The sequence below is a fragment of the Papio anubis genome, chromosome 20, assembly GCF_008728515.1.
Source record: "Papio anubis isolate 15944 chromosome 20, Panubis1.0, whole genome shotgun sequence".
Taxonomy (NCBI): domain Eukaryota; kingdom Metazoa; phylum Chordata; class Mammalia; order Primates; family Cercopithecidae; genus Papio; species Papio anubis.
This window is the reverse complement of record NC_044995.1, coordinates 20,647,890-20,667,579: the sequence shown is the minus strand read 5'-3', so window position 1 is coordinate 20,667,579 and position 19,690 is coordinate 20,647,890. Positions and strand designations below refer to the sequence as shown.

The 19,690-nt window shown below is 59.6% G+C and overlaps 1 protein-coding gene and 1 long non-coding RNA gene across 13 annotated transcripts; one reads left to right on the top strand and one right to left on the bottom strand.

Moving 5' to 3' along the window:
* The first annotated feature begins 1,844 nt into the window (after window positions 1-1,844).
* Window positions 1,845-15,069, top strand: ARHGAP33 (Rho GTPase activating protein 33). 12 transcript variants are annotated; one of them, XR_002518966.2, is made up of 23 exons: window positions 2,186-3,649; window positions 3,967-4,064; window positions 4,146-4,230; window positions 4,603-4,683; window positions 4,787-4,924; window positions 5,357-5,449; window positions 6,545-6,667; window positions 6,755-6,832; window positions 6,916-6,982; window positions 7,088-7,150; window positions 7,247-7,399; window positions 7,477-7,579; window positions 8,693-8,837; window positions 8,917-8,999; window positions 9,083-9,190; window positions 10,433-10,578; window positions 11,216-11,369; window positions 11,452-11,597; window positions 11,672-11,746; window positions 12,666-13,325; window positions 13,424-13,635; window positions 13,737-13,815; window positions 14,955-15,057. XR_002518966.2 is itself a non-coding variant. In XM_021931042.2 (22 exons), the coding sequence occupies exons 2-22, from the start codon at window positions 3,623-3,625 to the stop codon at window positions 14,683-14,685; spliced, it is 3,888 nt and encodes a 1,295-aa protein (XP_021786734.2). In that variant the 5' UTR covers window positions 1,874-1,985; window positions 3,567-3,622; the 3' UTR covers window positions 14,686-15,069. The 12 variants fall into 12 exon arrangements, 9 of the variants coding, with proteins under 9 accessions (XP_031515475.1, XP_021786735.2, XP_021786734.2 ...); XR_002518965.2 differs by lacking the exon at window positions 14,955-15,057 and adding an exon at window positions 13,900-14,004; XM_021931042.2 differs by adding an exon at window positions 1,874-1,985 and having other exon boundaries at window positions 3,567-3,649; window positions 13,424-15,069.
* A 49-nt stretch (window positions 15,070-15,118) lies between these two features.
* On the bottom strand, window positions 15,119-17,939 carry LOC108583270. Its single transcript, XR_002518968.2, has 2 exons — window positions 16,545-17,939; window positions 15,119-16,336 (listed from the first exon to the last, which is right to left on the bottom strand). It is a non-coding gene; the product is annotated as an uncharacterized LOC108583270 (long non-coding RNA).
* Window positions 17,940-19,690: the final 1,751 nt, after the last annotated feature.

The following is a 19,690-nucleotide window of genomic DNA, read 5'->3' as shown; positions in this document are numbered from 1 at the left end:
CCACCGCCCCCAGCATTTTTTTTTTTTTTTTTTTTTTTCAGACAGAGTCTCACTCCAACACCCAGGCTGAAGTGCAGTGGCGTGATCTCGGCTGACGGCAACCTCTGCCTCCCGGGTTCAACCAATTCTCTTGCCTCAGCCTCCCAGGTAGCTGGGATTACAGGCACACCCGTGACCATGCCTGGCTAATTTTTGTATTTTTAGTAGAGATGGGGTTTCTCCATGCTGGCCAGGCTGGTGTTAAACTCCTAGCCTCAAGTCATCTGCCCGCCTCAGCCTCCCAAAGTGCTGGGATTACAGGTGTGAGCCACCATGCCTGGCCTAATACTCTATGTATTTTTTAATGTTAATTTTGTTCATTGTCTTCTCCCAGTAGCTTTTGAGCTCCAATGTGGGTAGGGTATGTTTTCTTCTGGTTTGGTTATTGGTGTATCTACAAATTGATCAGAGTTTGAGTGAATGAATGAATGAATGAACAGACCAAGACCCTCTGAGGTGAGAATCTTGTCGAGGGCATGACCAAGGAGAGACCCTCTTGTGAAGGGCGTTATTACAGTGTTATCTGGACTTGCTCAGTAGTAGCAGGTCTATTGGGATTGCTTTATGGGGGGCATAAGTATGCTCTGGCATTTCCCCCTAAACGTTTTCCTAGGGAAAAAAAAAAAAAAAAAAATCAAGGCTGGAGATTGGCCCGTAATAAGCAGTAGAAGGGGAAACAAGAAAATGTCCAGTGGGCAGGGGGAGGCCAAGTCGCAGAAAGCCTTGGGTATGGTATATGAGGCAATGAGAAACGTCCATGGGCGGAGCATCCTCCGCATTATGTGAGCGGGGTCGGGATCAGGACTGAAAAGGTGAGACTTGGGACTGGGACTTTGAAAAGCTGCTTGAGGAACGGGGCACTGCTCTGAGGCCGTGGGAGAATCCAATTAAGAATATTAGGCCAGGCCCGGTGCCTCACGCCTGTAATCCCAGCACTTTGGGAGGCGAGGCAGAGGCGGATCCTGGTCGGGAGATAGAGACCTCCTGGCTAACGGTGAAACCCGTCTCTACTAAAAGACACACCACCTAAAAAGCGGGCATGGTGGCAGGCGCCAGTAATCCCGCAGCTCTCGGGAGGCTGAGGCAGGAGAGCAGGCGTGAACCAGTGAGGACCTTACAGTGAGCTGAGGTTTCATGTCCTCAGCCTGGGCGACAGGCGAGACTCCGTCTCAAAAAAAAAGGAATATCGGGGCTGGCGTGGTGGCTCACGCCTGTCATTCCAGCGCTTTGAATGGAGGCTGAGGCGGGAGGATCTGTTGAGCCCCAGAGATCAAGACCATCCTGGGTAACATAGTGAGACCCCCATGTCTAAAAAAATTAGCCAGGCGTGGTGGCGCGCGCCTGTATTCCCAGCTACTTGGGAGGTATCGCTGGAGCCCAGGAGGTTGAGGCTGCGGTAAGCCGCGATTGCAGGACTGCGCTCCAGCCTGGGCGACAGAGCGAGACCCTGTCTCTTAAAAAAATAAAAATAAAAAGTCAGAAGAATGGCCACTGGGAGTGGACGAAGGGGAGGGTCTGTTGCTTGGTGTTGGAAGTGTCGGAAGCAAAGCATAAAGAACCTGGGGGCATGTCTCAGGAGGGCGATGACAGCCAATGAAAAGCAGTCATGGGCGTGGCGCTGTCAAACTTCGGGGGGTGGGACCGAATATACATATAGAGCCGGGGCGGAGCCCAAGGTAAAGCCAATGAGAAGCCGCCTGGTGGGCGGGGCATCGACCAGGACCAAGGGCGGAGCCAATGAGAAGCAGCGCCGCGTTCCCGCTGCCCCCCGCCCCCGTGGGGCGCGCGCCGGAGCCACGGGCAGCCGTTAGGGGCGGGGTCTGCAGCCGCCCGCGCGCGGCTCGCGCCCTCCCCTTTGTGTCGCCATGGCGGCGGCAGCGGCGACGAGAACGGCGAGCGAGGGGTCGAGCGCGGCCGGGGCCTGAGGAGGCTACGCGACCATGGTGGTGAGGGTCCCACGCGGCCGTCAGCCTGTCCGTCCGCGTGTCAGTCTGTCCGTGCGCAGCCCCGCCCCGCGCGCCCCGCCCCCGGCCCCGCCCGAGCCCGCGGCCTGTGCTCAGCCGTGGTCCCTCCAGTCCTGCGGCCCCATCCCGGGTCCCAGCCCGTACCTCGACCCCGCCCCCTCAGCGCGCATCCCCTTCTTCCACGCCCTGGATGGGGTGACAGGGACCTAGGGCCCGGGCTGAGAGGAGGCGGGGCTGGTTCAGGAAGGGACCCGCGCTACCCAAGTGGCCCCCGAAGAGGCCTCCTGAGGCTCCTGGGTCTTTCCCCAGCCCCCATCCCAGCACCTTCCTCGGCATCCTTCTGCCAGCCCTCAGCCCTCCCCGGAGGAGCCCCCTCCTCCTCCCCACAGCCCCTTTCTCATTCCTGGCCCCACCCCCACCCGCTCCATCCCCAGCCTGACCCTTTTCTTCTCCTTCTCCCTCATTTTCACCCCATCCTGGTTCCTCTCAATCCCCCCCGCCCAGCATCAGTCTGAGCCTTTGCCTCATCTCTCCAGCCACTCCCTCCTTACTCCACCCCAACAGGCCAGCACTCTACCTCCCTTGATCCTCGGTCCGCTCCATCTCCTTGTCCTCATCCCCCTCCCCCACCATCTCCCTCTCTCACCATGCTGCTCCCGCTCATTCATCCATTCATTCCCTCACTTAGCAGACATTCACTGAGACCGCCTCTGTGCAGGCTCCATGCTCCAGGCACAGAGAGAGTCAGCTCCCATCCTGCCTTGGGGAACCTCATGGGCTGGAGGGGGAAAGACCCTGAGGGTGAGACCCTGAGGGTGACTCGGGGTTGCAGGGACATGGAGGAGGGAGATGCTACAGCCCAGTCTGGTGAATCTGTCTGGCAGCTGGTTAATTTATTCATGAGATTTTACCCAGCCCCTGCTGTGCGACTGGGCTGGCACTGGGGACCCAGAAAATAATCAGGAACAATCCTGTCTGAACATCAACTCCATGCCTGGCTGTATGCTGGGGAGCTCAGTCTGGGGCCCTCCTTCTGGGAGGCCAGTCATAGTCCAATGAGAGAGATGAACTTGTCACCACCAGTGCCATCTCAGAGTGATCAGAGCTGTAAAGGGAGAAGCTCAGGTCGAGGCATGGAACCTGGGATGGGGGAACTTCAGGGGATGGAGAGAGTCCAGAAGAGATGCCAGGCATAGCCTGAAGGGTCAGGGAGAACTTCTTGGAGGAGGGCACATGTGAGTTGGGACCTAAGGGGTGGGAATGAGGTGAATGTACTCCAGGGAAAGGTGGGGCAAGTGTTCCAGGTTGAGGGAACAGCCTTTGCAAAGGCCTCGAAGGAAATGCGAAGAGGGTGCTTGTTTTGGACTCAGAAGTTCAAGAGCTCTGCGAGCGGGGGCAATGGAAAGAGATGGGACTGGAGAGGTAAACAGAAATCAGCTCAGGGAAGTCTCGATTATCAGACCAGAGAATTCAGACTTCATCTTGAAGACAACAGGGAGTCATTGAAGGCCCAGGATCTATGGAGAAACAGAGCTAGATTTGTGTTTTCTGAAAACAATCCAGGCTGTTGCGGAAAAGCTGGCAGGAGGGGAGAGGCTGGAAGCAGGAAGGCTGATGAGATGGGAGCCATGATTGTCCAGACAGTGGTAGGAGGTCACTGTACTCTGCAGGGGCTATGGAAGGGTTTTCAGCAGGGAGAGATGGGACCAGCATGCTCTCCGTCCTGTTGCCCTGCCTCACGTCTGGTCCCTGCTTCTCCAGTCCACCACCCCAGATCACACACGAAGAAGCAGTCCTGTCCTCAGCCCAGCCCTAACTTCCCCCGACCTGCCCTCCTGCTTCATGCTCAGGGCGGTGTGTGGAGCGCCCCGGGCTCTGGGCCCTGTGCTGCCAGATAACAATGCTCTCCTTGTCTCTTTGCTCCCATCTCTGGGGGCCTCTGATTCTTCTCTCTGCTTTACAGGCACGCAGCACTGACAGCCTGGATGGCCCAGGGGAGGGCTCGGTACAGCCCCTACCCACCGCTGGGGGGCCCAGTGTGAAGGGGAAGCCTGGGAAGAGGTGAGAGTGAGGGAGGAAAGGGCTCAGCTAGGAGCTGGGGAGGCTCAAGGAGCCGCTGGTGATGCATCCCCTGTCTCCCAGGCTCTCAGCTCCTCGAGGCCCCTTCCCACGGCTGGCTGACTGCGCCCATTTCCACTACGAGAACGTCGACTTTGGCCACATTCAGGTATGGGGGCTTTGCATTTGCACCCAGGAGGGAAGACAATATCCTACGCAACCTTGCAATGATATCAGCTGCTGTGCTTCTGCAACCTGTCCCTGTGACTGGCTGCTGCATGCATCTGAGCAGTCAGTAGCAAAAGTTGCAGGAGCCACAGCAGATGGGGAGAGCTGCTCATTCATTCATCCATTTGTTCTTTTATTCATTCAACGACAACTTTTGTTAGGTATCTGCTCTGTGCCAGGGACCAGCACATCACCAGGCCCTGTCCTCGGGGAGGTCCAGAAAGGGGACACAAACCCATCCCTAGAGAATGCCATCCCGGGGAGGTCAGGAAATGGGACAAAAGTCTACCTGGGCCTTGCTTTCCCTCTGCAGCTCCTGCTGTCTCCAGACCGTGAAGGGCCCAGCCTCTCTGGAGAGAATGAGCTGGTGTTCGGGGTGCAGGTGACCTGTCAGGTGAGGCCACCCCACCTCTCATCTAGCTTGGGAGACTGGCCGCGGGAGTCCTCAGCTCGGTGTCATGGGGCCCCTGCTCCCTTCTGTCCCTTTGCTCCCACAGGGCCGTTCCTGGCCGGTTCTCCGGAGTTACGATGACTTTCGTTCCCTGGATGCCCACCTCCACCGGTGCATATTTGACCGGAGGTTCTCCTGCCTTCCGGAGCTTCCCCCGCCCCCCGAGGGTGCCAGGGCTGCCCAGGTAACCTGCTTGTTGTCTCAGCCCCTGCCTCGTGAGTGTATCCTCATCCACAGTGTGTGAAATCATCAAGGCAGCAGGATAGAAAAATATTTAAATACTGGTATGGCCCAAGTCCCAACCAATCTGAATGAATGGAGAAACCTTAGAAATGTAGTAGGCTTTTGCTACATTTAGCTTCACTAAGTTTTAGGATCATGGGGAGTTCCAGGGGGTTCCATGGGAGGGTCACGATGGTCATACCAACCAGGGCACTCAAGAGCTTGGCCCAGCCTACTTATTCATTCATATGCCCATGTCTCAGTACCTAACAGCTGAGCAGCACCCATGCGTTCAGGATGAACTTCAGCCCAGAGGCAAGCTAGGGCAGTGTGGGAGGGCAGTGGGCTCTCTCACGTCCACTCACAGAGGCCCACCCTGACAACCTGCCCCCAGATGCTGGTGCCACTGCTACTGCAGTACCTGGAGACCCTGTCAGGACTGGTGGACAGTAACCTCAACTGCGGGCCTGTGCTCACCTGGATGGAGGTGGGCCTGGGCAGGGGGCTTGGAGTTCAGAGTGGGTGAGGGGGTGTCTGAGGGGCGAGAACCAGCCTGGGAGTGTGTGTGGGCATAGAAAAGAAAGGAGCCAGAGTGGAGGAGGCATTGATATTTTAGTGTCTGTGTGGGCGCATGCCTGTGAGAGAATGTGTATGAGTGTGTGTGTGCACGTATGTGTGTTAGCAGGTGTTCGGCTATGAGGATACAAGGATTTAAATGTATATCAGTTAGAAATGGGTTGGGCTGTAACTCACAGAACACCTGGCTATGAGTGGCTTAAACCAGAAGGTTTTTTTTTTTTTTTCTTTTGTTTTTGAGACAGAGTTTCACTTTTGTTGCCCAGGCTGGAGTGCAGTGGCATGATCTCACTCACCGCAACCTCTGCCTCCCAGGTTCAAGTGATTCTCCTGCCTCAGCCTCCTGAGTAGCTGGGATTACAGGCATGTGCCACCACGCCTGGCTAATTTTGTATTTTTAGTAGAGATGGGGTTTCTCCATGTTGGTCAGACTGGTCTCGAACTCCCGACCTCAGGTGATCTGCCCACCTCAGCCTCCTAAAGTGTTGGGATTACAGGTGTGAGCCACTGTGCCTGGCCTCTGGCTAATTTTTTTTTTAAAAATGTTTTGTAGAGACAGAGTCTTGCTTTGTTGACCAGACTGGTCTTAAACTCCTGGGCTCAAGCGATTCTCTAGCCTCGCCCTCCCAAAGTGCTGGGATTACAGGCGTGTGCCACCACGCCCAGCACAGAGGGTTTTTAGATGGCAACCATGCGGTATCTGCTGTGGAGGATGAAGGTGCAGAGGTGGATGGGGAAGCCTTCAGGTGGGGAAGCCTTCGGGTGGGAGAATCCTGGGACATGTGAGGGGAAATAAAGGGGTTTGTCTTAGAGGTTTCCCCACCCCCAGAGGGTGCCAGGGCTGCATCCCTACAAACAGGAATTTAGGTGTTTGACCAATAGCTCTGTGTGACAGGGGCTCTTGGCAGGGGACAGGCAGTGGCCTCGCCGGGCTTGGAGGAGCTTGGTATGCCTGTACTAACACCGTCTCCTGACCTGTCCTTGCCACATCCCACCTCCATTTCAGCTGGACAATCACGGCCGGCGACTGCTCCTCAGTGAGGAGGCGTCACTCAATATCCCTGCAGTGGCGGCCGCCCACGTGATCAAACGGTACACGGCCCAGGCACCAGATGAGCTGTCCTTTGAGGTGAGGCTGTGGGGAAGCAGACTGCAGCTGGGCTCCCCACACCCCCTGCTCCTTCTGACCCTTCTCCTCCCGCCCGCCCCCTCCCAGGTGGGAGACATTGTCTCGGTGATCGACATGCCACCCACGGAGGATCGGAGCTGGTGGCGGGGCAAGCGAGGCTTCCAGGTGAGTCCAGCTGGGTGCGGACAGGTGGGGCTAGAGCACCTGCCAACTGGGGTGGCCCAGCCACTGACCCTGACCTTCCTCAGGTTGGGTTCTTCCCCAGTGAGTGTGTGGAACTCTTCACAGAGCGACCAGGTCCGGGCCTGAAGGCGGGTAAGTGCCACGGACAGACAGGAGGGGTGAGGAGGGGTGGGGAAAGGTGGGGCCTCCTGCGTCTTTTGCCTCCCACTCATCCCTTCCACCCCATTGTTTGCCCAGCAGATGCCGATGGCCCCCCATGTGGCATCCCGGCTCCCCAGGGTATCTCGTCTCTGACCTCAGGTAATAGAAACAGGCTGCCAGATCCCTGCCCCTGCCCCGCCAGGCCCCTGGCCATGCTGACCCCACAAGGCCTGCCTTTGCCCTTTGCCCCGACAGCTGTGCCGCGGCCTCGTGGGAAGCTGGCCGGCCTGCTCCGCACCTTCATGCGCTCCCGCCCTTCTCGGCAGCGGCTGCGGCAGCGGGGAATCCTGCGACAGAGGGTGTTTGGCTGCGATCTTGGCGAACACCTCAGCAACTCAGGCCAGGATGGTGAGGCCTGGGCCCACCCACCCCACCCGTCACACCAGGGCTGCGGCCCACCCAGCCCTGACCTTGCTTTCTCTCAGTGCCCCAGGTGCTGCGCTGCTGCTCCGAGTTCATTGAGGCCCATGGGGTGGTGGATGGGATCTACCGGCTATCAGGCGTGTCTTCCAACATCCAGAGGCTTCGGTGAGGGCCCTTAGCCAACCCTGTCCTTCCACAGGCACCAGCACCTCCACTCCAGCCCCGTGCCGCATGCTGGGGACACAGTTACCAGGAGTCAGGAGTTGCAGGATCAAGGCTGGGGTCAGGGACAGCTCTCTTGAGAGTAGAGTTCACAATCTAAGCGAGGACTCTGTCTTCACCGAGCACCTGCCACATGCCAGGCACTGTTCTAGGCACTGGGGACACAGCAGTGAGTGAGACAGCCAGAAACGCCTGCCCTCACAGGGCCCACAGGCTAGAGGAAGAGACAAACAGGGAAGGGATATAGTCCACCAGAAGATGACAGGTTCTGTGGAGGAAAACAGACTGGGGTAGGAGGATGGCGATGAGGAGCCAGGAGGGAGGCCTGCAGTTTTGGATGGCAAGGGCAGAGCCACCTCATTTGAGGGCCTGGAGGCAGGGAGGGGCAGGCCATGCAGAGGGAGCAGCGGGGCAAAGGGAACAGCGACAGGAGGCCATGGCCAAGGAGTCCCCATGCCAGTGCAGGCAAAGCCTTCATGTTAGGGTTTTGGCTTGTACTATAAGTGAAGGGGGAACCGCAGGAGGGCTCTGAGCCAGGGCGGGGTCTAGAAGTGGGGAGGAGCCAGGCGAGATCTTGGCCTGCAGGAGGCTGAGAGGGGAGTGCTTGAAGCCTGCGGGGGTGCCAAGAGGGAGGCAAGAAGTGGCAGTGGGTGGGAGACTTTACCACAGGCAGTGGGGCCCCACCAGAGAACTGGGAGCAGCAGGGTGCTGGGATTTTGTCCACATTTTCCAGTGCCCTCTTACAGCCAGGAGAATGGCGGTTCTTGGTAGGAGCTGCTCATGCTCTGGAGTCAGTCAGTCTTGGGTAGCTGCAGGCAGAGGCACATCTGCCTGAGCCTCAGCATCCTCCTCTGTAAATGCAGCACCCTTCTCTTTTGCCACACAGGCTTGCTGGGGAGTTCAGTAAGGTTCTGCCTCTGAAGAGCCCAGTGTAGGACCTGGGGAAGAGGGTTCCATCCACCTGCAGGCACTTGGGGGTAGGGGCAGGGGGAGCACGGCCAGGTGAGTGAGCCCCTCTGACCTGGATCTTCCTCCTCCTTGACATGGTGGTCTCAGGCATGAGTTTGACAGCGAGAGGATCCCAGAGCTGTCTGGCCCCGCCTTCCTGCAGGACATCCACAGCGTGTCCTCCCTCTGCAAGCTCTACTTCCGAGAACTTCCGAACCCTCTGCTCACCTACCAGCTCTATGGGAAATTCAGTGTGAGTAAGGGAGCTGGCGGGACGGAGGGGGCCGGGACGCCTCTGACCCAATCCTCATCACACCCACCCACCATCTCAGGAGGCCATGTCAGTGCCTGGGGAGGAGGAGCGTCTGGTGCGGGTACACGATGTCATCCAGCAGCTGCCCCCGCCACATTACAGGTAAACCAGGAGGGGCGGGGTGGGACTTGGTGGGATTCCAAGGGGGTTGAGGCTCAGGTGTCCCCCTCTGCTCCCACCCCCAGGACCCTGGAGTACCTGCTGAGGCACCTGGCCCGCATGGCGAGACACAGTGCTAACACCAGCATGCATGCCCGCAACCTGGCCATTGTCTGGGCACCCAACCTGCTACGGTGAGCTGCTTGCTCGCCTGCCCACCCCTCAGGTCTTTCCCCAAAACCACGCCAGGAACCCACCCAGCTTTTCTTTTGTTTATTCATTGAATACATGTCTATCAAATACCTTCCGTGGACCTGGCCCCATCCCCAGCACTGGGGACACAGCACGGAGCACGGCCCTGTCCTCCTGGGACTCATGTTCTCATGGAGGAGATGGACCATGAACATCAACAGGAAAATACAGAGTAAGGTCTGATGGTGATGAGTGCTGAGGAGGAGAGAGGAGGAGGGAAGGGCAGTGTGCAGGGTCAGGGCAGTGTGAGGTTTTTAGTGAGGGTGGCAAGGGAGGTTTTGGCAGGTCTTCTGTGGCCAGCAGCAGAATAAGCCTGGAGGACTTGATGGTGAACGAGACAGGCATGATCTCTGCCCTGCAGGAGTTCACATTCTCCTGGGGGCACAGATACATGATCAAGTAAAACAGGTGATATGTCAGAGGGCGGGCATATGATGGATGGAGAAATGAGAAAGGCCAGGGGTACAGAGAAGAGAGTGTACAGTTTTGAATAAAGTGGGTGAGGAAGACTGCACTAAGAAGGCAACATTTGAGTCAAGACCTGCAGAGGATGAGGGAGGGCCCTGGGGGTGCATCTGGGGAGTGCCAGGTTGAGGGAACAGCAGGTGCAGACATCTGGGCCTGGGCTGGTGCCTGGTGCGTTGAAGGAGCCGCAGGGAGGCTGGTGTGGCTGGAGCTGAGTGAGTGAGGGGTTGAAGGAGAGGAGATGATGAGGTCAGAGAGGTGACAGGGACCAGACAGGGGTGACTCACAGGTCATGGGTCACAGTGAGGACTTTGCTCTTGCCTGGAGCGAGGTGCAGCCAGGGCAGGGCTCTGAGCCAGGTAGGCCCTGATGGGACTCAGGTGGTCCCAGGATCCCTCTGGCTGCAGGTGGGGACCGTAGCAGGAGGCCAGGAAGGAGGCTCTGGGATGTCCAGGCTGGGGAAGACAGAGGTTGGGCCAGATGGGGCAGTGGAGGGGGTGACAGACTGAGCCACAGGAAGAACCACACTGACTGAGATGGGGAAGGCAGGAGGGGCGGCTCTGGGGGAAGGTTGAGAGCCTAGCGAGGTGTGATCAGTTTGAGAAGATCAGAGGTATTGAATAGACAGTCACTGCCTCCACTGGCTCCCCACATTGCCCTGCCAGAACCTGCTGGCTGGGCTCAAGGCACCCGGCCTCCCTCCCGCTCCTCCCATCCAGGTCCATGGAGCTGGAGTCAGTGGGAATGGGTGGTGCCGCGGCGTTCCGGGAAGTGCGGGTGCAGTCGGTGGTGGTGGAGTTTCTGCTCACCCACGTGGACGTCCTGTTCAGCGACACCTTCACCTCCGCTGGCCTCGACCCTGCAGGTATGCCCTCCCACCCGCTGAGGTCCTGGCTACTGCCCACCACGGTCAGGGCTGCAGAGGGAGGGCAGGTGGGCTCCCAGTCCCATCCCCACCCCACTGAAGCTGGGCCTCCCTCCCGGCTCCTTGAGGACCCCGCCCCGGCCTCTCCCTCCCCGCGCCCCCCCTCCTTCTCATTTCAGCTCCTCCGCTCAGGATTCCCACCTCTTGGCCCGGACGCTGCTCTTCCTTCACCCCTTGTAGCTCCTGGGGGCGTTTGGGGCCATGGGTCCACCTGGGAGGAGGTGGGAGGTCCCCAGACTTGACCCCTCCCCGGCCCCGCCCAGACTCCCCGCCCTGCCCCGGACCCCAGCCCAGTCAGGACTCTGCTCGTCGGAGGGCCCTCTGGCCCGAGGTAACTGAAGCCAGAGCCGCTGCCCTCGCTGGCTGCCGGGAGCTGCCTCCTCATCAGCTCGTCCTGCCCCGCCCTCCTCCCACCTGCCTGCTGCCCGCCCGCTCCCTCCTGATCCGCCCCGGCCCCCTGCCTTGCCAGCCCGGGTGGGCATGCTGCGGGGCCGGGGCTTGGGCTGTGGCGCTTGGCTTTGCCCGTGGCCTTGGGCGGCCCCAGAGCTGACAGGTGCCCCCTTTCCACACTCCCCAGGCCGATGCCTGCTCCCCAGGCCCAAGTCCCTCGCGGGCAGCTGCCCCTCCACCCGCCTGCTGACGCTGGAGGAAGCCCAGGCGCGCACGCAGGGCCGGCTGGGGATGCCCACAGAGCCCACAACTCCCAAGACCCCCGCCTCACCTGCGGAAAGGTGAGTGGGATGCTGGGGGTGGTGAGGGGCAGGTGGAGGCCTGGTTCCTCAGACGACCTGCCATTTCTCCCCCAAACCGCAGGAGGAAAGGGGAGAGAGGGGAGAAACAGCGGAAGCCAGGGGGCAGCAGCTGGAAGACGTTCTTTGCACTGGGCCGGGGCCCCAGTGTCCCTCGAAAGAAGCCCCTGCCCTGGCTGGGGGGCACCCGCGCCCCACCGCAGCCTTCAGGTGAGAGGCTGGGCCACGGGCTGGTGGGCAGCGGTGGTCGCTGGAGTGCCCTCCTACCTCTTCGTCTCCTGCAGGCGGCAGACCCGACACCGTCACACTGAGATCTGCCAAGAGCGAGGAGTCTCTGTCATCGCAGGCCAGCGGGGCTGGTGAGCAAGGGGGGGAAGTGGGGGGGCACTATCTGCGCCCAAGTGGAGCCAGGAGGAATTGGGGCCCTGGTTTGGCCTCCAAATTTTGTACTTCACCTTTGGGGGTCCTGGGGCTTTTGAAAATTTTAACCTGGCCTTTATGTACAATGAGTTGGATACAGTATCACCTTTGGTGCATCACACACCGAACTTAACTTATTGGTCCATGACAGGCCCTTTAAAAAGTCTTTATTATTCCTGTTGAACATTTTTAAATAACATTATGGACATCCATGAACCCACCAGCCTAGAACTAAAGCAGCTCCATTCCTTCTCCCCTTCAAGTTCTTCCCCACTGGAGGCATCCTCTCAATTTGCAGACTACCCTGCCCTTGCTTTCCGGGTTTGATCATACACAGGTGTGTGTGGAAGGATCATACTGCTCAGTTCTAGTCATTTTGGAAACTTTATTTAAAGGGTGTCATAAGAAAGGGGCACCGCGCTTGGCTTTTTCCCCATTGCTACCTCACAGCCTGCCGCGCTGCTGGGTGCCGCTTTCCGGCCTCTGCTAGGGGCTGCTTATCCATCCCACCCAGCCATGCCTCTGGGGGCTCTTCTGAACCACCCCACTGTCCTCACACTCCTGGGGTACTGCCCTCCCATGTACCCAGGAGCACAGGCACTGTCCTGCCGGCTCAGCAGCTGTGTGTGAATCTGTTGGTCTCGTGCCCACAGCCTGTGGGGCGGCCACAGGACCTTCGTGCTTTGGGCCGGAAGTGTCCTCTTCATGGTCTCCACCGTGAATCTGAAACAGCTTTTCCTGGCTTCACAGCTACTGTGGCACTCTCTGGGGAGGTGCCTCTTCATGTCCTTTCCCCAGCTTTCTGTGGGGCTGTGCGCCCTGTTCTCAGGGATGGTCTCACTGACTCCACCCCTTCAGGCCTCCAGAGGCTGCACAGGCTGCGGCGACCCCACTCCAGCAGCGACGCTTTCCCCGTGGGCCCAGCACCTGCTGGCTCCTGCGAGAGCCTGTCCTCGTCCTCCTCCTCTGAGTCCTCCTCCTCGGAGTCCTCCTCTTCATCCTCTGAGTCCTCAGCAGCTGGGCTGGGGGCACTCTCTGGGTCCCCCTCACACCGTACCTCAGCCTGGCTAGATGATGGTGATGAGCTGGACTTCAGCCCACCCCGCTGCCTGGAGGGACTCCGGGGGCTGGACTTTGATCCCTTAACCTTCCGCTGCAGCAGCCCCACCCCAGGGGATCCCGCACCTCCCGCCAGCCCAGCACCCCCCGCCCCTGCCTCTGCCTTCCCACCCAGGGTGACCCCCCAGGCCATCTCGCCCCGAGGGCCCACCAGCCCTGCCTCGCCCGCTGCCCTGGACATCTCAGAGCCCCTGGCTGTATCAGTGCCACCCGCTGTCCTAGAACTGTTGGGGGCTGGGGGAGCACCTGCCTCAGCCACCCCAACACCAGCTCTCAGCCCTGGCCGGAGCCTGCGCCCCCATCTCATACCCCTGCTGCTGCGTGGAGCCGAGGCCCCGCTGACTGACGCCTGCCAGCAGGAGATGTGCAGCAAGCTCCGGGGAGCTCAAGGCCCACTGGGTGAGTCCTGCTCGGCCTACCCCACCCCTGTCCCCGCCTGCTCTCACTGACCCTGAGGGCCTGGCCCCAGCTGAACCCCTCTCCATTCATTTATATAGGTCCTGATATGGAGTCACCATTGCCACCCCCTCCCCTGTCTCTCCTGCGCCCTGGGGGTGCCCCACCCCCGCCCCCCAAGAACCCAGCGCGCCTCATGGCCCTGGCCCTGGCTGAGCGGGCTCAGCAGGTGGCCGAGCAACAGAGCCAGCAGGAGTGTGGGGGCACCCCACCTGCTCCCCGATCCCCCTTCCGCCGGTCGCTGTCTCTGGAGGTGGGTGGGGAGCCCCCGGGGACCTCAGGGAGTGGGCCACCTCCCAACTCCCTAGCCCATCCGAGTGTCTGGGTCCCGGGACCCCCATCCTACTTACCAAGGCAACAAAGTGATGGGAGCCTGCTGAGGAGCCAGCGGCCCATGGGGACCTCAAGGAGGGGACTCCGAGGCCCTGCCCAGGTCAGTGCCCAGCTCAGGGCAGGTGGGGGGGGCAGGGATGCACCAGAGGCAGCAGCCCAGTCCCCATGTTCTGTCCCCTCACAGGTTCCTACCCCCGGCTTCTTCTCCCCAGCCCCCAGGGAGTGCCTGCCACCCTTCCTCGGGGTCCCCAAGCCAGGCTTGTACCCCCTGGGCCCCCCATCCTTCCAGCCCAGTTCCCCAGCCCCGGTCTGGAGGAGCTCCCTGGGCCCCCCTGCACCACTCGACAGGGGAGAGAACCTGTACTATGAGATCGGGGCAGGTGAGGGGTCCCCCTATTCTGGCCCTACCCGCTCCTGGAGTCCCTTTCGCTCCATGCCCCCCGACAGGCTCAATGCCTCCTATGGCATGCTTGGCCAATCGCCCCCACTCCACAGGTCCCCTGACTTCCTGCTCAGCTACCCGCCAGCCCCCTCCTGCTTTCCCCCTGACCACCTTGGCTACTCAGCCCCCCAGCACCCTGCTCGGCGCCCCACACCGCCTGAGCCCCTCTACGTCAACCTAGCCCTAGGGCCCAGAGGTCCCTCACCTGCCTCTTCCTCCTCTTCTTCCCCTCCTGCCCACCCCCGAAGCCGTTCAGATCCCGGTCCCCCAGTCCCCCGCCTTCCCCAGAAACAACGGGCACCCTGGGGCCCCCGTACCCCTCATAGGGTGCCAGGTCCCTGGGGCCCCCCTGAGCCTCTCCTGCTCTACAGGGCAGCCCCGCCAGCCTACGGAAGGGGGGGCGAGCTCCACCGAGGGTCCTTGTACAGAAATGGAGGGCAAAGAGGGGAGGGGGCTGGTCCCCCACCCCCTTACCCCACTCCCAGCTGGTCCCTCCACTCTGAGGGCCAGACCCGAAGCTACTGCTGAGCACCAGCTGGGAGGGGCCGTCCTTCCTTCCCTTCACCCCTACTGGATCTTGGCTCAACCAAATCCCTTGTTTTGTATTTTCTTGAGCCCCGACCACTACCCCAGGTTTCTAACTTTGTAACTTGCTTCTGATGTGGGTCCCTAACCTGTAATCCCAGCTTCCCTACCCTGGACTGAAGGGTCCGCCCATCCCCCCGCTCCATCCTGGGGGCCCTTGCACAAATCTGGGGTGGGGGGGCTAGGCTGACCCCATCCTCCTCTCCCTCCAGGAGCCCCCAGCATGTCCTGACCTGTGCACGGGGATGGGGGGACAACTACCCTTCCTTCCCCACATGCCCCACTAAACCATCTGACAACATTAACGAATAAAATGGTGAAAATGTGGCTGCTGAAGTCGTGCTGGGGCCAAACTCAGTGAGTGAAGACAGACAGAGGGGGCGCTCTATCATTCTATTTCCTTCTGGGGAGGCACCAAGGCAGGAGTTACTCCTGGGAGCCTCTAAGAGGTGGTATCCGCAGAGCGGGAACCATGGGCACCCTGGGAGTCTAGGTCAGGAGTGGGGCTCAGGCTGGGCTTTTCTCCAAGCTGACATCCTTTTTGCAGCTCTGCTATGATCTCCAGCAGGTCCATCTTGGGAAGCAGTGGGGCACAGGCAGACCTAGGGTTACCTCAGGGATAAAGACCTAGGGTTACCCAGAGTCCTCCCATCCGAGGCCTCAGGTCTCACTTCTGCAGGCTGGAGAAGAGACCTTCTCCAGTCAGCTCAGTAGCAGGTGCCTGCAGGAGAGAAGGCTGGAGATGCCACCTGGTAGCCATGGCGCTCCAGCGGGCCTGGGAGGGCGGATGGGGCACAGACTGGGCTCGGGGTCCCCTGCTTAGCCTGCCCTCGTGGCCTTCCAGCAGCCTCCCAATGTGTGGGAAGCCTCCCTGTGGGTCAGCAGGCTGGGGATGGGCTCATAGGGCTGGGGCTCCAGCAGAGTAACCCTGTGTGTGTGCCACAGCAGCCCCTGCAGGGCTGGAATCTTGGCTGAGAGCTTCCTCAAACTGCTCCATAGAGCTCTGGGTCCCCAGCAGGGAGGCTGAGTCCTGGAGGCTGGAGGTGGAGTGCAGGGAAGGGCCCTGGGGGAAGCAGGGTTGGTTAAGGGTCACAGGTGAGTGAGGGGACAGTTGGGCGACCCTAAAGTTCCCTGGTCAAAGGAGAGGCAGCCAGAGAACTTGGGGTTGGTGACTACTGGAGGGCGGGCAGAGGTAGTCACAGGTTAGCAATGGGACAGTTGTTCAAGGCTCTGGGGGTATCTGTACTGTTGGGCTGGGCTCCAGGCAGCAGTGCAGGCTGACCCTGGCTGTGGGGCTGTGGCCAGACCCAGGGCTGGGGCCTGAGCTAGGCCCAGAGCTGCTGCCTAGAGTCAAGCTGCTGCCCAAGCTCCAGGCTGCACCCTGCTGTGGCCTGTGACCTCAGGAGTCTCTGGGGCCTGCAGAGAGGGATGGCAGAGAGCTGGCATGGGTTGCCCAGGTGTCCTACAGCTCCCTTGGTCCCCCACAGCCCCATCCTGGCTCCTACCTGGAATGGGATGGGGTCTGGGGACATCACAGGGGGCACACACCTGGGTGTGGTCTTGGCTCTGTGAGCCACTTCACGGCACACTTTCTCTGTGGGGACAGACCAGTTGGTCAGACCGGGGGCGGACCTGTCCACCCTGTCCAAGGGTCATGTTCACCCTTAAATCCCCATCAGGGACCGCAGAGCTCGGGACACAGTCAGTGCTCGGTACCACTGCTGACTGGCCAACTGAAGCCACACCTTCCATACAGCTCCTTGATCCTGCCTCCACAGATGTACCAGCAACCAGGCCCTCACCTCTCAGCAGGAGCCTGGCCGGGCCCCATCCTGGGCTCCCCCGCCACAGCCACGTGGTGCAGACGGCCCACCTGGGTGTCTAGATCCCTCTTGGAACCCAGCTCCACTGGGAAGCGAAAGGGCAGTGAGGGCGTCTGTGGGGTCCGGTTCCGGGGCAGGGATCCGCTAGGGGGTCTCATGAGGGAAGGGGGATGTGAAGGACTGGAACTTTGGGGACAAGAAAACAATAAAGACAGAGTTGGCTGGGGGTTTTGGGGGCGCAGTCTAGAAGGGAAGGGGATTCAGGAGGGGTCTGATGGGAAGGGAGGCGGCTGAATGAGAAAAGGGGGTGGCTCTGGGAGGGCGACACACCAGAAGGTGTCGCAGGGGTCGCAGGGAGACTGAGAGCTGAGGGGGATCTAAGGCAATTGGGGGGCTGGGAGGGGGCTTAGGGCTGGGGTCGGGCGTGCCAGGGTGGCAGAAGGGCTGCGAGGATGGAATCTGAGCCTGGGAAGGGAGTCGAAGGGCTTGGGAGGAGGCTCTGAAGGCTGCGGTGGGAGGAAGAGGCGTCTGTGGTTTAGGATTTGAGAGGTGGTGAGAGGGGTCGTGGGGAGGCTCTGGGGACAGCGTCTGTGGGGTCCGCGGGGTGGATGGGGTCTGAGGGCAGCCGGCGGGCTTTGAAGGAGGAGAGGGCACTGATGGCAGGATCTGCCGACGGTTCGAGGGTCCGAGGGTGGGACGCCTGGACTAAGGACTAGGGAAGTGTCTGTGTGTTGGGGGTGGGGTCTGCAGGCTGGGAAAGGGGGCTCTGAGGACAGTGTCTGGGGCTGGGGAAGGGGTCAGCGGAATGGGGACAGGGTTTGCTAAACGGGTGGGGGCGGGGTCTGAGGGCCGCGGAAGAGAATGGCAGGGTGGGAGGGGCTTGAGGGCTCGCGGAAGGGTCTGAGGGTGATCTGTGGCCCCAGAAAGCTCTGGGAAAGTTCTGGGCCCAGACCCCAGTCCAGGTGGCTTTGCACTCACCGTTGGGCTAGACAGTGGTCGCCACGTGACTGCCACGTGATTCGGCCGGCCGTATGAGCGGGAATCCGCGGTGCTTGAGCCCCAGTGGCCTCCCGCAGCGCCTGCGCAGTAGCACCCCCTTCCCCAACACAGCCCAGCGACTCGGCCTGGGACCCATCGCCCTGACCAGTCGGGGCTGTCACTGTCTGAGGATGGGGCTGTCTACCCACACCGGACTAAGCTCTGTAAGGCAGAACCTAGGGTCGCTCTTGTCACTGTTGTGTTCACAGCCTTGTTCACCCCAGAACCTAGCTCAAAGGAGGCCTCATTCAGTGCTTTTATTCTCACTCTGTCGCCCAGGCTGGGGTGCAGTGGCGCGATCTCGGCTCACTGCAACCTCCATCTCCCAGGTTCAAGCAATTCTCCTACCTCAGCCTCCCGAGTAGCTGGGATTACAGGCTCCACCACCACGCCCAGCTAATTTTTGTATTTTTAGTAGACACGGGGTTTCACCATGTTGACCAGGCTGGCCTCCAACTCCTGACTTCTGCCCATCTTGGCCTCCCAAAGTGCTGGGATTACAGGCATGAACCACTGTACCTGGCGTTTTTCTCAGACAGGATCTCACTCTGTTGCCCGGGCTGGTGTGCAGTGGTGAGATCATAGCTCACTCCAGCCTCCACCTCCAGGGCTCAAGCCAACCTCCTGCCTCAGCCTCCCAAGTAGCTGGGACCACAGGCACAGGCCACCCACCACCCCTAGCTAATTTTTTTTTTTTTAAGGTGGAGTCTCGCTCTGTCGTCAGGCTGGAGTGCAGTGGCACTATCTTGGCTCACTGAAACCTCCGCCTCCCAGGTTGAAGCGATTCTCCTGCCTCAGCCTCCCAAGTAGCTGGGACTACAGGTGAGTGCCACCTCGCCAGGCTAATTTTTGTATTTTTAGTAGAGACAGGGTTTCACCACGTTGGCCAGGATGGTTTCGATCTCTTGACCTCGTGATCCATCTACCTCAGCCTCCCAAAGTGCTGGGATTACAGGTGTGAGCCACCGCGCCTGGCTAGCTAATTTCTTTCTTTCTTTTTTTTTTTTTTTTTTTTTTTTTTGAGAGATATGGGGTTTCACTATGTTGCCCAGACTGGTCTCAAACTCCTGACCTCAAGCAATCCACCTGCCTTGGTCTCCCAAAGTGCTGGGATTACAGGCATGAGCCACTGCGCTTAGTTTCATTCAATGCTTATTAACTGACAGAATGACTTGGCTCTTTCTTCTGTCCCTCCCTGGCCACTTGGCCTAGGCCAAGCCCCTTGACTTCAGTGCCTTGGTGTCTGCTCTCCATGTGTGCCCTTCCTTTAGGCATCCCCTGGGATGAAGAAAGTTCTGCATCAGTCGCTGGTCAGACCCAACCCAGGATGGGCTGCCTCAGAGGTGGGGGAGGCTTCCTTAGTCCTCCATCAGTGCCCTTACTATTCTCAGTGGGTGTCTAACGATCTTTTTCTTTTCTTTTGAGACGGAGTCTTGCTCTGTTGTCCAGGCTGGAGTGCAGTGGCATGATCTCAGCTCACTGCAAGCTCTGCCTCCTGGATTCATGCCATTCTCCTGCCTCAGCCTCCCAAGAAGCTGGGACTACAGGTGCCCACCACCATGCCCGGCTTTTTTTTTTTTTTTTTTTTTGTATTTTTAGTAGAGACGGGGTTTCACTGTGTTAGCCAGGATGGTCTCGATCTCCTGACCTCATGAGCCACCCGCCTCAGCCTCCCAAAATGCTGGGATTACAGGTGTGAGTCACCGCGCTCAATCTTTTTTTTTTTTTTGAAACACAGTCTCTTTCTGTCACCCAGACTGGAGAACAGTCTGGATACAGTCATAGATCACTGCAGCCTCAAACCCCTGGGCTCAAGTGATCCTCCTGCCTCAGTCTCCTGAGCTGGGACCACAGGCACGCACCACCATGCCTTACTGATTTAATTTTTTGTAGAGAAAGAATATTGCTATGTTGCCCAGGCTGGTCTCGAACTCCTAGACTGAAGGAAGCCTCCCACCTTGGCCTCCCAAAGCACTGGGATTATAGGCAAGAGCCACCACTCCCAGCCTAACGCTCTCTCTTGAATTGCAAAACCCCTAGCTTGGACTGGCTGAGGTCAAGATGAGCCCTTCCACAAGGAGGCGGTG